At 51.1% G+C, this 14,484-nt stretch overlaps 1 protein-coding gene across 1 annotated transcript in view; it reads right to left on the reverse strand.

Annotated features, from left to right (window-relative positions):
• The window catches only part of LOC133379050 (vomeronasal type-2 receptor 26-like), a 29,327-nt gene extending 25,123 nt beyond the window's left edge, over positions 1-4,204 (reverse strand). The window contains exons 1-3 of the mRNA XM_061613659.1: positions 4,019-4,204; positions 3,400-3,526; positions 993-1,885 (exon numbers count right to left, since the gene is read on the reverse strand). Of these exons, the coding sequence (XP_061469643.1) occupies positions 993-1,885; positions 3,400-3,526; positions 4,019-4,204 (1,206 nt within the window). The remainder of the gene's footprint in view (positions 1-992; positions 1,886-3,399; positions 3,527-4,018) is intronic.
• Positions 4,205-14,484: the final 10,280 nt, after the last annotated feature.

Raw genomic sequence — 14,484 nt, forward strand, 5'->3', positions numbered from 1 at the left:
ACCAACCCATAGCACCTCCATCTTGCTAGGATTCAGACTCAGTTTATTGGCCCTCATCCAGCCCACCACCAAGTCCAGGCAGCGGTCCAGGGCTTGCACTACCTCTCCCGATTCAGATGTTACAGAGAAATAGAGCTGGGCATCCTCCGTTTTTAGGAACTGTACCCATTTCTGTTAAACCTTCCCAGATGGCTCCTCTAAATCGCATAATTTGGAATCCAGTAATCCTATAATCTTGCAACTATTTTGTTCCCAAGAGGCTTCTATCTGCTGTACGTTCTGCTTTTTCGGACACTCTAGAATGGTCACTTTGATTCCCAAAATAGCTGGTTTTGGCTGACGCAAATCAGATTCAACACCTCCAGGAAACTAAATGTGTCTCCAGATTTGGTGGGAGGGGGCTTGCAAACTACAAGTAGAACTGCAGTTCACCTCCCTACTTTGAGGGGCGACATGCAACTTTTTCTATGCCTCCAGCTATGTTCCATCTATACACATTTGAGCAGAGAAGGGTAAGGTACAGTTGAAAGGAGCAGCAATCATTAAAAGTTGATTCTCCCCCCCCACACACACACACTTAGGCTTTCTAATTGATCAGCTTGATTTCTTACCCACACATCACTAGCAGATCCCAGGGTGGATGACAACAGTGTAACAATCAGTTGTTCAAAACTATTAAAACAGATTGCAGTCACAGGAATAGGGCAAATTTATGCCACAAACCACTTAGAGGTTTTCTACAATCAAGAGATATATAAATATTGTTAATTAGATTAACAAATAAATACAATTGAGAGATTGCCCAATTTATGTGATGATTAAAATAAAGGTTCTGTGCAGATTTTAACCACTCAGTGCAAGGAATCAGGAAAGTAGCCAGATATACAGTTTCTCATGTGGAATCATCCCACAAAACTGGAAATGCTGAGAAAGATAATGTGTCACATTGCTCTTGATAAATGACACCTCTGAAAAGCTGTTTCATGAGAAACTTTTGTTGTTAAATGTGTCTTTGTATTCAGATCAGGCCTCAGGAAAATAATGTAGCACTTGGAAATGAAGATGCAGCCCAGAAGCCCAGCACTGGAGGCCAAGATGGAGAAGACCTGCACGGCTACCATGTATTTCCCCTTCGTGCTCAGGTAGGTGGGCACAAAGGAGACCCAAACACTGCAGAAGACCAGCATGCTGAAAGTGATCAGCTTGCCTTCATTGAAGGCCCCAGGCAGCTTCCTGGCCAGGAAAGCCACCATGAAGCAGATGGCAGCCAGGAAGCCCATGTAGCCAAGAGCAACATAAAACATGGTGACAGACCCTTCATTGCATTGCAGGATGATCTCTCCAGGCTGGGAGTGCATGTCAGACTCTGGAAATGGGGGAGAGATACTCAACCAGATGGTGCATATGATAACTTGGGCACTGGAACAGGAAATAACAATGGAGTTGGCCAGACACTTCCCCAGCCATCTCCTCGCTCTGTTCCCTGGCTTTGTGGCTAGGAAGGCCAGTACTACAGTGATGGTTTTTGCCAACACAGAAGAGACAGCAACTGAGAAGATGATGCTGAAGGCTGTTTGTCGGAGAAAACAGGTCACTTTTCTTGGCTGGCCGATGAAGAGGAAGGAGGACAGAAAGGAAAGCAGGAGGGAGACGAGGAGGATGTAGGAGAGGTCCCGGTTGTTGGCTTTGACTATCGGAGTTTCTTGGAATGCAATGAAAGTACCTAAAACAAAGCCTGTGGTCAAGGACAAAAACAGGATGAGACAAGCCAGGAGGATCCCCAAAGAATCTTCATAGGCCAGGAAGGTGATAGTCTTGGGGATACACTGATCTTTGTCCTTGTTTGGATGCTGATCTACTGGACATTTGGTGCACCACTCTGCATCTGCAAAAAGAGGAGTAATATCTGATGTGTATCTATCTGACCAGCTTCCCATTTACAGAAAGAAATGTCAAACCAGTGCTCAGAGGCACATCTTACCCAATTCTTCCAAGCTACACAGGAAGTGGATTGGACTGTGAAAGACCAATCCAAATTGTGTTTGCATTTCGACAAATTTGTAAGGCAGTACAATATCTCATAGAGGAGGTCAGGCCTCCTGCTCCTCTGGTGCATTCGCTATAACTGCCCAATTTCCCTGCTTTTTAAAGTTTGATAGAAATAGCTGTGGGCTATAGGTACGTTCTTAAACCTCAAGGTTTTTAGCCTATTAGTGAATATATATATATCTGTACATAATATTTTTGTAAGCACACTACAAAAGGGAGGGAGACCCATGAAGATAAGGAGTGCTGGTGATTCATGAGGGGAGGATGGAGGGGAGCACTGGTGACCCATGGGAGGAGGGAAGGGGAGTTCTGGTGACCCATAGGGGTAAAGGAGGGGGAGTGCTGGCAACAGAAGGGGAGGAGGGAGGGGGAGCACTGGTGATCTGTGGGGAGGTGCACTGGCACATGTAGGTGGGGTTGGTGAGTGAAGCGAGCAGGGGCAGAGCCCCTAGTATATCAAATAAAAATCAATAAAATCAATAAAATTTTCACATATGACCAAGGTGATCAGGAATTGGTATTAATAATATTATAAGATAGAAAAATCCTGGGGGAACAGGTATGTCTTCAGCTGGTGGTAAAAGCACCCCGTAGTTGGTGTTCACATGATCTTAACAGGAAAAGTATTCCTTATGGTTGGCACCAAAGTGTAGGTTCCCCTACTTTGCACAACTTCATGCAACTGGAAGCAAGGCTTCCTCACCTTTTAAAAATGTATGTGTGTTTTAGTTTTTTAGCAAGAGATGTGTAGACGTAACCAATATATGTGGTATGGCTTAATTTCTAAATAAATGGTATGGAGCCAATTTTGTCTAAAAATCATACTTGGGCCCTTTCACATGGAAGCTCTTCCCCTGCCCATAGATGTGCAGATAGTTGTTGATTATTATTTTTAGTGAGGAGACAATGCCATTCTGCACATGTGTAATCACACACCTTCCTAAATAAATGTTGCACAAGTCTAATTGGGATGAAAACAGAAAGTTTTAAAATGGCAAAACTACAGTAAATTTGTGCTTGAAAACATAATCACATGTTGGAGATCATGAAGCCTCTTGCATGAAGTTCAGCTAACACTTTTATGCATTGGTGCTGTCAGATGCCCAGTTTAGAGGTTTTTCTCCCACTCTGAGAAGGCTTCCAACTGTCATGGAGAGTGACCAAGGAAGATAGTGTATATGCAAACAGAATGAAAATGCAAAGGGGTGTTGAAGTGAGATGCACTTTGCATGTGAGTTAAAATCACACACCACTGGGCAGTTCTAAATTTTCATTTTAAAAAGCCCTGGATATCTGTGAGAATCTTTGCCCTCTTCCCCAAGGGTGCCCCTTTCCGCTGGAGTCACCCACCTTCCTGAGTGGAGATGGTCCCTTCCCCACAGGGAACGCAGTCATAGCAGCAAAGTGGATTTCCTTCCTGAACCACCTTGACAAATCCAGGGCGGCAGCTTTCCACACACCTGGAAGAAGGCAGGGTCTAAGTATAAAGACAAGGAGCATCAAGGAGAATGTGTTAGTGGTAAATTATCCAGGGAAATGAGACACAGCGCTGGGAAGGACCCAAGGGAACCTCTAGGTTCTGGTTCATCTTGAAGCTTGGAACTAAGTTTAAGCCTCTCATGCTGAAATAACTGTGTTGTCTCTTGAGGTGCATGAAGGATAGCACATTATATGGTAATGGGGGACTGGGCCTTCTCTGTTCTGGCACCCCAGGTATAGGATTTCATTTGTCTGTCTTCCTCAAAGCCCACCATGGAATTCTAAGGAATACAGACACTGTGGCAGGAGTCCACTGCTATGTAATGCCTTTGATGCACAACTGGGTAGCAGAGCTAAGACCTCTGTCTGAGGTCTGGAAGAATTGCTGAGTTGGCAGGCATTCAAACACAGCCACACAGAAAGCGTGGTATCTTTATCAGAGCTTAAGGGATGGGAAATAGAATGAAATGAGAGTGATTATTTCTCCCACCTGGTTGAGCCATTTAGGCCACACAATGGCATCCTGGTTGATGGTGAAGTGTAGGTCTGGGGATCCCTCTCTGTACAGATTCCCAAACTTCACCTTAAGGACAGAGTTATTGGGAAACACCACCCAGTTCACAATGTCCAAGTCGGCTGCCAGTTCTCCACTGTCATCCAAATACACTCTGTCCATGGAGGAATTGTAAAACTGGGGGCTTCTCAAGAAAGGGTGGAGCTAGGATGGCAGAGAAAAGAGCAGCATTTAGAACACGTGAAACCACATTGGATAACCACTTCTGCCCGTTTTATGTTTGGATCTCCTCTGACTCAGAGCTGGTTGCAGACTCAAGTACTGTGTGTCTTTTTAAAATGATTGGAAGGGAACTGGTTCCATTCCTGAATGCCCTCTGTTTGTTTAAGTGGTTTGGAAAGATGTATAAATACCTTCAGAAGAATTTGCAAGCTGGGCTTGGTGTTTCAGGCAGAAAACCAGGACAACAGAGCTTGGAAAAGTTACTTTTTTGAACTACAACTCCCATCAGCCCCAGCCAGCATGGCCACTGGATTGGGCTGATGGGCGTTGTAGTTCAAAAAAGTAACTTTTCCAAGCTCTGGGACATTCTCTTCACATAGTGTGTTTTGGGCACCTTTAAAGAGTAGCAAATTTGAAGCCATGAGCAGTGTAATCCTAAACATGCCTACTCAGAAGTAAGCTCCATTAAGTCTGGAAGAGGAAGGGACATCCATAGTGCAGACAGGGAGGTGCCAAAGTCACACCTCGATCAGGAGTACGGTTTGGCTCCACTTTCTGCTTCCAGTCCACAAGCATTTCATCACATTGGAATGCATTTCCAAACCATCTTTGGGATTTTCCCCTGAACTTCCAGTTTCACCTGCGTTGGATAGCAAGTGGAGCCCAACCCAAGTAGTAACAAGGTGGAAAAGGCATTTAGAGACTAACAGGGAAGCCTAGAGAGGTTTGCATTAATGTGGGCACAACAAGCTTCTCTATAATAATAATAATAATAATTTTAATGTATAAGTCGCCTATCTTTCCAATGGCCACTCTAGGCGACGTACAACTCAGTTAAAAATACATCATAATAAATACAGTACAAGAATAAAACAGTAAAACAGTGACAGTTCAGAGTAGCAGGCAATTGGTCAAAAAGATTAACCCTCCCCGGAAGTCCCGAAGGCCTGTCTGAAAAGCCAGGTCTTCAAGGCCTGGCGGAATACATTCAGGGAAGGGGCATGCCGAAGATCATATGGGAGGGAGTTCCAGAGAGTGGGGGCCGCCACTGAAAAGGCCCTCTCTCTAGTCCCCACCGGCCTAGCTGTTTTAGTTGGTGGGACTGAGAGAAGGCCCTGTGTGGCTGATCTTGTCGGGCGGCATAATTGGTGGCGTTGGAGGCGCTCCATCAGATAAACTGGGCCGAGACCGTGTAGGGCTTTAAAGGTTAATACCAACACCTTGAATTGGGCCCGGAAAACAACTGGGAGCCAGTGCAGATCGAACAGCACTGGGGTGATGTGCTCCCGGCGACGACAATTTGTAAGTAGTCGAGCCGCCGCATTTTGTATAAGTTGTAGTTTCCGGACCGTTTTCAAGGGTAGCCCCACGTAGAGCGCATTACAGTAGTCTAAACGAGAGGTGACCAGGGCATGTACCACCTCTAGGCTTCCCTTTCACTTTCTAGTATTAACCCCCAAATACTGTGCACCCCCTTTGCCATTAAAAGCAGGAAAGGCAGGAGGAACTGGCAGGGTGGGATGTCCCAACCCCCACTGAAGGAAAGAGAGTCAGCCCTGGCTCCTCTGAGCTGGGCTAGATCCCAGGCACCCCTCAGTGAAGTAGGAGTGGGCCCAAGGAAGGGAAGGAAGGGCAAGCGTGCCTGACCGTGCAGGCAGGGGCAGCAAATCCGGTGTAGAGTTCATGGCAATCATGTTTGCTCCACACCCAGTGCAAGCATGCAAAGTTGTTGAAATTCCAATTTTAAAACCAACGTGGGTGGAATTCATGCCCATCCCTAGTCAGGAGCCACAAAAGCTTAGAGAGAGTCTGTGCCACAGAATCACCCCTGCTCAAAGGAATTCTGATAAAGAGGGCTTACTTCAAATGGGCCACTGCAGGCAAAGGGAGGGGTTGAGCCACTGATGGGGGTTGTTACTAGACAGGCCGTGGCCTCCAAGACCAGTATAAAAGGGCACAAAGAAGGAACAGCAAACAGATTCACAACTGGGTTTGCAAAATTACACCTCCCCACTACATTCTAGATTCTAAAGCCAAGACAATGATTCTGGAATTGTACGATCAATGGTCATGTTCAGCAGAGATGCCTTTGATGGGAAAGGAAATACCTCCCATGGTTTTAGCCTTTGAACTTCCAGTCTGTCCTTCACCTTCCATTTAGATCTAGATGAATAAATGACATCTAAGGCCCGTGCCACAGCTTGGACAGTGTTGTAAATCCAGTAGCTGTCTAGAGAGAGGACTCTTTCCAGATCGTCTTGGGACAACATCTCCAGGTCCTCTCTCTCTCTGCATCTTGTCCAACTTTTCACCGACAATGCATGCTTTGAATAGGAACAATTAAAAGCTCTCTCCTCAAGCCCCATGATCATGAAGAAAAAAGGTACAAAATCATCATAGTGTATCTTTTTATTTGTCTCAATAAAGAAGGAAAAAATACCATGGATGTGTTGGAAAGATAAGCCACTGTACATTAAGTTCAAAGAGATGTCGCACATAGCTGTTGTGATCCAGACTTGCCCTTCAATGGGCTTTATAAATGTGTTGAATAAATTTTGTACAGTGAATATTCCTGTTGAGATATAAATAGGCTCAGCATAGTAAACAAATACATGGACTTGTCTCCATTTGAGAAATGGAAATGGATTGATCAGAACGTCATCTGTATTCGGTCGTGGGAAGGTTTCTGAGATGGCAACACAAATGCCACTCCTGAGCAGCAGAGGCGTCAAGGTCTTCATGAACCTCTCTCCATTGTCAGTGTCTGGAGCGATGAGACCAGTGAATGTCCATCTGAACTGCAGGAGCAGCTTGACAACCCCTGGGTACTGGAATTCTTCTTTGGGGACCATCCGGTAGAAAAAAGGGAACTGGGTCTTATCACTCAGAGCAGGAGAGACAGAAGCATAACTGACCTGGAAAGGAGAGAGCTTTTGGTTTGTGGTGATTTCTTTAGGATCAAGGCCCAAATATTTTTACCCCAATATGGTCGATAAGGGCTGGATGGAGGAGGGAGGTCCCATGAGGGATGGGGGAGAAATTTACATTTTAATGAACCACCACCAAATCCACACTTTTCAAACCAAGTAGCCTTCACAATCTTCACTTCACCACATTTTTGTGATGCAGATCTCCAAACAACGTGTATGAAAAAGGATATATTAGCAGGAAGTGCACATAAAATGCATACATAAGTGAAAGTGCAATAATGCTTTTTATTGTGGGAAATTGCTTGCAAACATGCGTATAAGTAGATATTTGCATTAAAATGCTGATGAATAACTATGAGCATTTTTTAAAAAACAACCTACAAATTGCTGTAGGAATGTGGACAACTGAACATAGGATTGGAAAACTGAGAAAGTGAGAGAAACCAGTGTTGACAGAGTCCTCCATCCTTTGCATCCATCCCGCGTTCCACGCCCGGGACTTACCGGGAGAAGGGACGTGTTTTGCGGCCGTAGCCGAGCCGCCATCTTGGTGAGGGGTCATGCACTCAGCATGCTGGTGCGCTGACGTAGCACACAGCTAGGTGGCGGGGTGGCAGACGGCCATTTAAGGCCGTACCGCCAGCCGCCCACCCTCACTGCAAATTTTTGGCGGCAATTTTAAATGGTCGGGAGGCCCTCCTGCATCGGCGGCGCGACGCGGCTCAGATCGCCCGCCGACGCACACGGCTTCTCCAGGCCTACAGGCCAGGCCTTGGTGCGGGGCCGGCGGCGAGGAGCGGTCAGCGCGGCTCGATCGCGGAGCGGTGCGGCTGGGGAGCGGCGAAGAGCCCCTGGCTCCGGGCTGGGGCAGTGGTGAGCCTAGGCCTCCAGAGGCCCTCCAGCTACGGAGGATCGGTCTGTAGGAGCAGACCCAGTGGGGCAGCGGGGACAGCTCTAGGCCACCCAGCGGCTGAGGTGTGGCGGCAGCAGCCATCCAGCTGCGGAGGCACGGCCTGCAGGAGACATCGGCAGGCCCGGTGGGGCAGCGGAGGGAGCCCTAGGCCATCCAGCGGCGGAGGTGTGGTGGCAGCGGCCATCCAGAGGGGGAGAGAGCCCTAGGCCTCGGGAGGCCCTCCAGCACAGCGAAGCTGCACGGCGACGGCAGCACGGCCTAGCGGCAGCGGCGAAATTCAGGCGAGGCGGCCTTGTGGCCGCGTTCTTTTCTCTTTAAATTACTCTTTAAATTACTCTTTAAATTACTATCCAGGGGACCCCTGTGGGAAGGATCTCAGCCCATAGCAAGGGAGTGGTTCCCAGACCCATCTTGCACACCACCCCATTGGTCGCTTAGCAGCCCAGGGGCCAGGATTGTGGGGGTGAGATAAAGGGGCCCAGGAGCAGGGGACTGGTTTGAGTAGGGGACACGGTCCAGCTGGATGGTGAGGGTGCGGGGTCCCCCCTTAGGTATCCCCAGGCTGACCACCTCTCATTACTGCAGAAGACATCATCCCCCTACACGCTAGCTCAGGATGCCACCCAAAAAAGGTCAAGTTGGGCCAAAAGAGAAGGGAAGGGCCCCCAGGGCAGAGGGTAGACGCCCACCCCCTGCTGCGGAGGATGGGGGACAGGTGGCAGGCATACCATGGACCACTATACTGGCTAGGTTAGAAGCCCTGGAGAGGGGCCCTGCCCAGCCGGCAACGGGTAGAACAAGGGAACCACCCCCCAAGCAGCCCCGGGAGAAAGTGCAGCATCCAGTTGGCAGGGCTAACGCTGCGGCTATTACTTCTATCTTAGCGCGACTGGACGCGCTGCAGGCAGGGCCTAGTGGGGCCGCAGCAAGAGCGCCCGGAGCAGAAGCTGGAACAGCGTTGTCTTCACATGCAGTGGACAACATAGGGGGTGAGTCTCCCTGGGCAGCACAACAACAGGGGCAGCCCCAGTGGGGCTGGCCCCCGTGGGGGTTCCCATACTGGCCCTTTTCCCCACCAGCTAAAACCGAGCGGTATGGGCAAGCGGGGATCACCATGGGGGTGGGGCATGGCACACCACAACAGCTGCCTCCCCTAGGGGTGGCCTGTGAGCAGGTCTGGCAGGCCGCTGCCGGAACAGGGATGGGAGTGGGGGCTCAGCGCTCCTGGTCGGTACCCCCCCCAGCAGAGGACACTGACCTCTGGGCTCAGTGAGGGAAGGGGCTATACCTTTCAGGGAGACATCAGCCCCACGGGGCTTTCACCTGCTGCCCGCTACAAAACAAAAAATTTGGAAAGGGGAGTACGTCGACTTATTCTCACTTCTGTACAGGGAACCAGTGAGGAGGGAGAAGGATAAGGGTGAAGAGGCAGAACCTGACAAGCCCAAGAGGCGGGGCATTGAACGCACTTGGGCTAATTGGTTGCCTGCATTTCTGACATACATGGGGGTGGTGATGCAGAAACAGCCACAGAGGGGCCCTATTCTGATTAAATACCTCGATATCGTATATCGGGGCTACTCCGAGTTCCAGGGGGCAGCATGGCTCGCCTATGACGAAGCGTTTCGTATGAGGGCGGCCTTTGATACCTCCCTCCCCTGGGACAAAAAGGAAGCGGACCTGTGGCTACAGTTTATGTCACACTCCAAGCCCATAGCCGGGGATAGAACGGACAGCGGCCACCTCCTGGCCCGCCAGGCAGCAGCAGCTCCTTCCCACAGGCCTGCAGGGCAGGGGGTTCAACCCCGCCTGCTCTGCTGGGAGTTCAGCTCCCGAGGCCGCTGTGGTCGTAACCCCTGCAGGTTTCAACACGAGGGCGCAATATGCGGGGTCTGCATTCCTGCGCTGCCTGCCCCAGGGGCCGCCCCTTCAGAGGTGGGACCAGGGACTCACCTGGCGCAAGGAGACCGGGAGCTGCTAGTGCAGCTCAAGGAAAGGGGCCCCAGTCCAGTTAAACTCTCCGAACTCCAGCGCTTGGTCTGCTGTTACCCCCGAGTCCAAGACGCCCACTTTTTGCTACAGGGCTTTACAGAGGGTTTCCGGATTCCCTATTTGGGTCCCAGGCACCTCTTCATGTCCCGCAACCTAAAATCAGTGGCGGGCATGGAATTGATCGTGGGGGGAAAAATTAGGAAGGAGGTCATGGCAGGCTACGTGCTGGGCCCCTTTGCGGCACCACCCATCCCTTCACTCAGAGTTTCCCCGTTGGGCCTTGTTCCGAAGAAGGGACCAGGCAAATTTCGCCTTATACACCACCTGTCCTTTCCCCAGGTGGGTCAGTAAATGACTTCATCCCATCAGACCTCTGCTCTGTCCGCTACACGTCATTCGACTGTGCGGTTCGTATGGTTAGGGACTGTGGGATGGTCGCCCTCATGGGAAAGTGTGACATCAAATCTGCCTTCCGTCTCCTCCCTGTGCACCCACGGGACTTTGAGCTGTTAGGCTTTGCCTTCATGGGCAAATATTATGTGGATAGGGCATTGCCTATGGGCTGCTCCATCTCATGCTCGGTTTTTGAGTGCTTCAGTTCTCTCTTGGAGTGGGCAGTCAGGAGACGGGCTGGCCGGCAATCAGTGGTGCACTATTTGGACGACTTCTTGTTTGCGGGCCCTGCAGACTCGGGCACCTGTCAGGCATTTATGGAGCAGTTCGCGGGGATGGCGGGGGAATTTGGTGTTCCCCTCGCGGCTGAGAAAACTGAGGGCCCGTCCACTACCCTCACTTTCCTGGGCATAGAGATTGATACAGTGGCCCAATGCTGCAGGCTCCCGCAGGATAAGCTGGTGGCCCTTAAGGGGAAAATCTCGGAGGTGGTTGGGGCGAAGAAGGTGACATTGGCCACACTTCAACAGCTGGCAGGACATATGACCTTTGCATGCAGGGTGGTAGCACCTGGGCACGCATTCTTGCGGCACGTGTATGAGTCCATGGCGGGCCTATCATGCCCCCACCACCACACACGTGTTACAGCCACTCTCCGGGAGGACCTGGCAGTTTGGTCCACCTTCCTATGGGAATTCAATGGGGTCTCCTTATGGAGAAAGGATCGCCTGTTGGAAGCGGAGCTACAGGTGAGCTCTGACGCCTCAGGTTCCTGCGGTTTTGGGGTCATTTTCCATGACTCATGGTGTCATGGCAGCTGGCCACAGAACTGGGTGCAGGCTGGCCTAACCAGAGACCTGACCCTTCTGGAGTTCTTCCCCATTGTCGTGGCCGTACACCTTTGGCCTGACAAACTGGGCAATTCCTCAGTCCACTTTTGGTGCGACAACCTCCCCACGGTGCATGTCATCAACACCCTGTCCTCTAGAAACCCCAATGTTATGTGTCTGGTTCGAGTGTTTGTGTTCCCATGTCTTCGCTATAATATACAGTTCCTTGCACGCCATGTCCCGGGTATTGATAATAGCATTGCTGATGCTCTATCACGGAACCAGATGGAGAGATTTCACCAGCTGGCGCCGTAGGCAAGGGCTCAACCGGACGTGGTACCCCCAGCGCTATGGGAGATTGGAGGACCGAATCAGAATGGGCCATAAGCCTTTCTGTGGCACCCAGCATGTTGGCCAGCTACCAGGGGGCAGGTAGGGACCTGGCAACCTTCAGGGAGTCCAGAGGCTACACCCAGGAGTGGCCCATCTCCATGGAGCATCTTATGGAGTTCTGCGTGGAAGGGAAGCGGAGGGGGCTTTCAGTCAGGACCATCAGAGGTAAGCTCTCAGGTCTATCCTTCCTAGGGAAAGCATGGGGCTTTCAGGACTACTCCGGTGACTTTAGGGTCCGCCGGATGCTGGAAGGGTGGTCCCGTGAGCGCCCGCACACACCTGATGCACGCTCCCCCTTTTCCCCAGAGCTACTGTTGGGTCTGCGGGGACAGTGGAGGGTGCTATGTTCTTCCCATTTTGAGGCACTGCTATACCACGCTGCGGCCCTCACCTTGTTCTTCAGGGCCTTCCGAATAGGGGAGGTGGTGGCAGGTTCTAAGACAGATAGCTCCCTTCGGGCCCTCCTGGTTTCTGATCTCAGCTGGGAGGCAGAGGGGGTCCGCCTGCGACTCAGGCAGTCAAAGACGGACCAACACCAGAAGGGTTGCCTGATTGGGTTATCCCCATGCCAACAGGAGGAGCTCTGCCCGGTCAGGGCCCTCCGCATTTTTCTGGCAGCCCATGGGCTGCAGCCAGGGTACCTGTTCAGGCAGAGGGACCTCCAGCCCCTTACCAAGTACCAATTTTGGTCGGTGGCAAAGACAGCACTCCAGCGGCTAGGTGTGGACGCCCGCAAGTTCGGGACACACTCCTTCCGAATAGGGGCAGCCTCCACCGCTGCTCACCTGGGTTTTTCCAAAGGGCAGCTGCAGGCAGTGGGCAGGTGGTCCTCGGATGCATATAAGACGTATGTTAGACCACTAACGGAGATGCATGAGGCCAGCGGCTAATGGCAATGTTGTCGTTTTTGGCAGGCCGCTGGGAAAGATCGGAACAAGTGAGCATCCTCCTCTGCGGCCACGGCATGATTTTCTGGGCAGGCTGCAGGGCTGCGAAGTCCCGCATTGGAACGCAGCTGGGGCTCAGTCAGTGGGCCTCAGTGCGGTGGCTGGGACGACGGGGGATGCGTTGGGACGGCCTCCTGCCCACCTTGTTCCGGTCGGTTGTGGACTGGGCAGTGCCCCGGGTGCTGGTCATCCACCTGGGAGGTAACAATTTGGGTCTGTTGAGGGGCGAGGCCCTAATCGAACAGGCATGCAGTGACCTCCAGGCCATTGCGCTGCGCTGGCCGGGGGTGCACTTGGTATGGTCTGACATCCTGCCGCGCAGGACGTGGAATTGGGCTGATGACCCACGGGGAATGGACAGGATGCGGAAGAAGGTTAATAGACAGATTCAGAGGGCCATCAAGGGCCTAGGGGGTTCTGTCATACACCACCCAGAGATCAAGCAAGATAGGCTGGAGTTGTTTAGGCCAGATGGCGTGCACTTGACGGACGTGGGCAATGACATCTTCCTAATGGACCTGCACGGGGGTGTGCACCGGATTCTTATCGGTTGTGGGGCAAGGGGAGACTAAGCAGAGGCTTGTCCCCCTTTTGTGGCAAGGAAGCGCGGGGGAAAGGTTAAAAGGGAAAGGGCAGCTAGGTGACACCTTTAGGCACCTTTAGGGGTGATTGGCGGTCCGGGGGCCTGCAGCTCTGGGCTATACATCCCGGGGGAGCAGAACACGGGCCGCTTTTGCGGCCAACGTGACTCATCCGCTCGGGGTTTCATGGCTCCGGGGGGCGGTGATGCGGGTTGGACCCCCTACACATCTTCAGGGTGTGGCCGGAGCTGGGGCCTGGCACAGGGCAGCCCCAGGCTCTGGCAGGGTTTGGTTGCCCTATAGCTGCAAGCAGGCTTTGCCTGGATCAGCCGAATTCCCCCGCACTGGATTGTCCCTCTGCAGGTTCATTGGTTATAATTGACTCTGTTTTTTTTAATAAAGTGGCCCATGATTTAACCCAAAGAATGGTGTCTGTGTTTATTTCGGCAATAGGCCGCAACCATCTATTGCAGGTGTGGGAACCTCTTGGATTCCAGGTGTTGCTGGACCACAGTTCCCATCAACCCTGCCCATCTTTACTAGGGCTGATTGGAGTTGTAGTTCAGCAATGTCTGGAGAGCCAAAGGTTCCCCAGCCCCGATCAATTGCAAGGTCCTTTGGTGGGGACACTGCTTCCCTTTGTAGGATTCTGGGCAATCTTTTTTTTTTTAAGGGACCCCTAGCAAGATGCTCTGGAAGGAAGAAGCATGCAGGGACTTCCTAATGCCTTGCCCTCATATACTTGTGTGATTCCTCAGGCCTACTGAATATTCCCAGTCTTGCTTTTGACATCCATCCCACCCACTTTTCAAGTTCTCTGGAATTGGGCTCAGCCAGCACATGCCCCACCCCTCTCCATTCCTACCTGTGGGACTTTATAGATGCCCAACAAGCTTGACATCTGGATGGAGTTTTGAGAGTCAGCCCCTTCAAGAACAGCCAGTAAATTATTCCATCTTCCACAGTTGTAGTTTGGAACATTCGCCTCCCCAGTAGACAACAGGTCTAACAAAACCTCATACGTCAACCTTTCTTGAAAAAAGTTCTCATGGATGCTGTAGCCCAGGGTGATGTTGGGTAAGAGCCTGGGATTCTGGTTGATATCCTGAATGGCAAACAAGAAGGAGAGGATTTGCCAGTACTTTGTGGTTCCTCTCCTACATAATATTAATATCACATCATTATCATGCATCATTGGATAGATTAGATTCAACGCTGACTCTTTTGACAAGCTTTAAGAG

This window comes from Rhineura floridana, chromosome 3, assembly GCF_030035675.1.
Source record: "Rhineura floridana isolate rRhiFlo1 chromosome 3, rRhiFlo1.hap2, whole genome shotgun sequence".
Taxonomy (NCBI): Eukaryota; Metazoa; Chordata; class Lepidosauria; order Squamata; family Rhineuridae; genus Rhineura; species Rhineura floridana.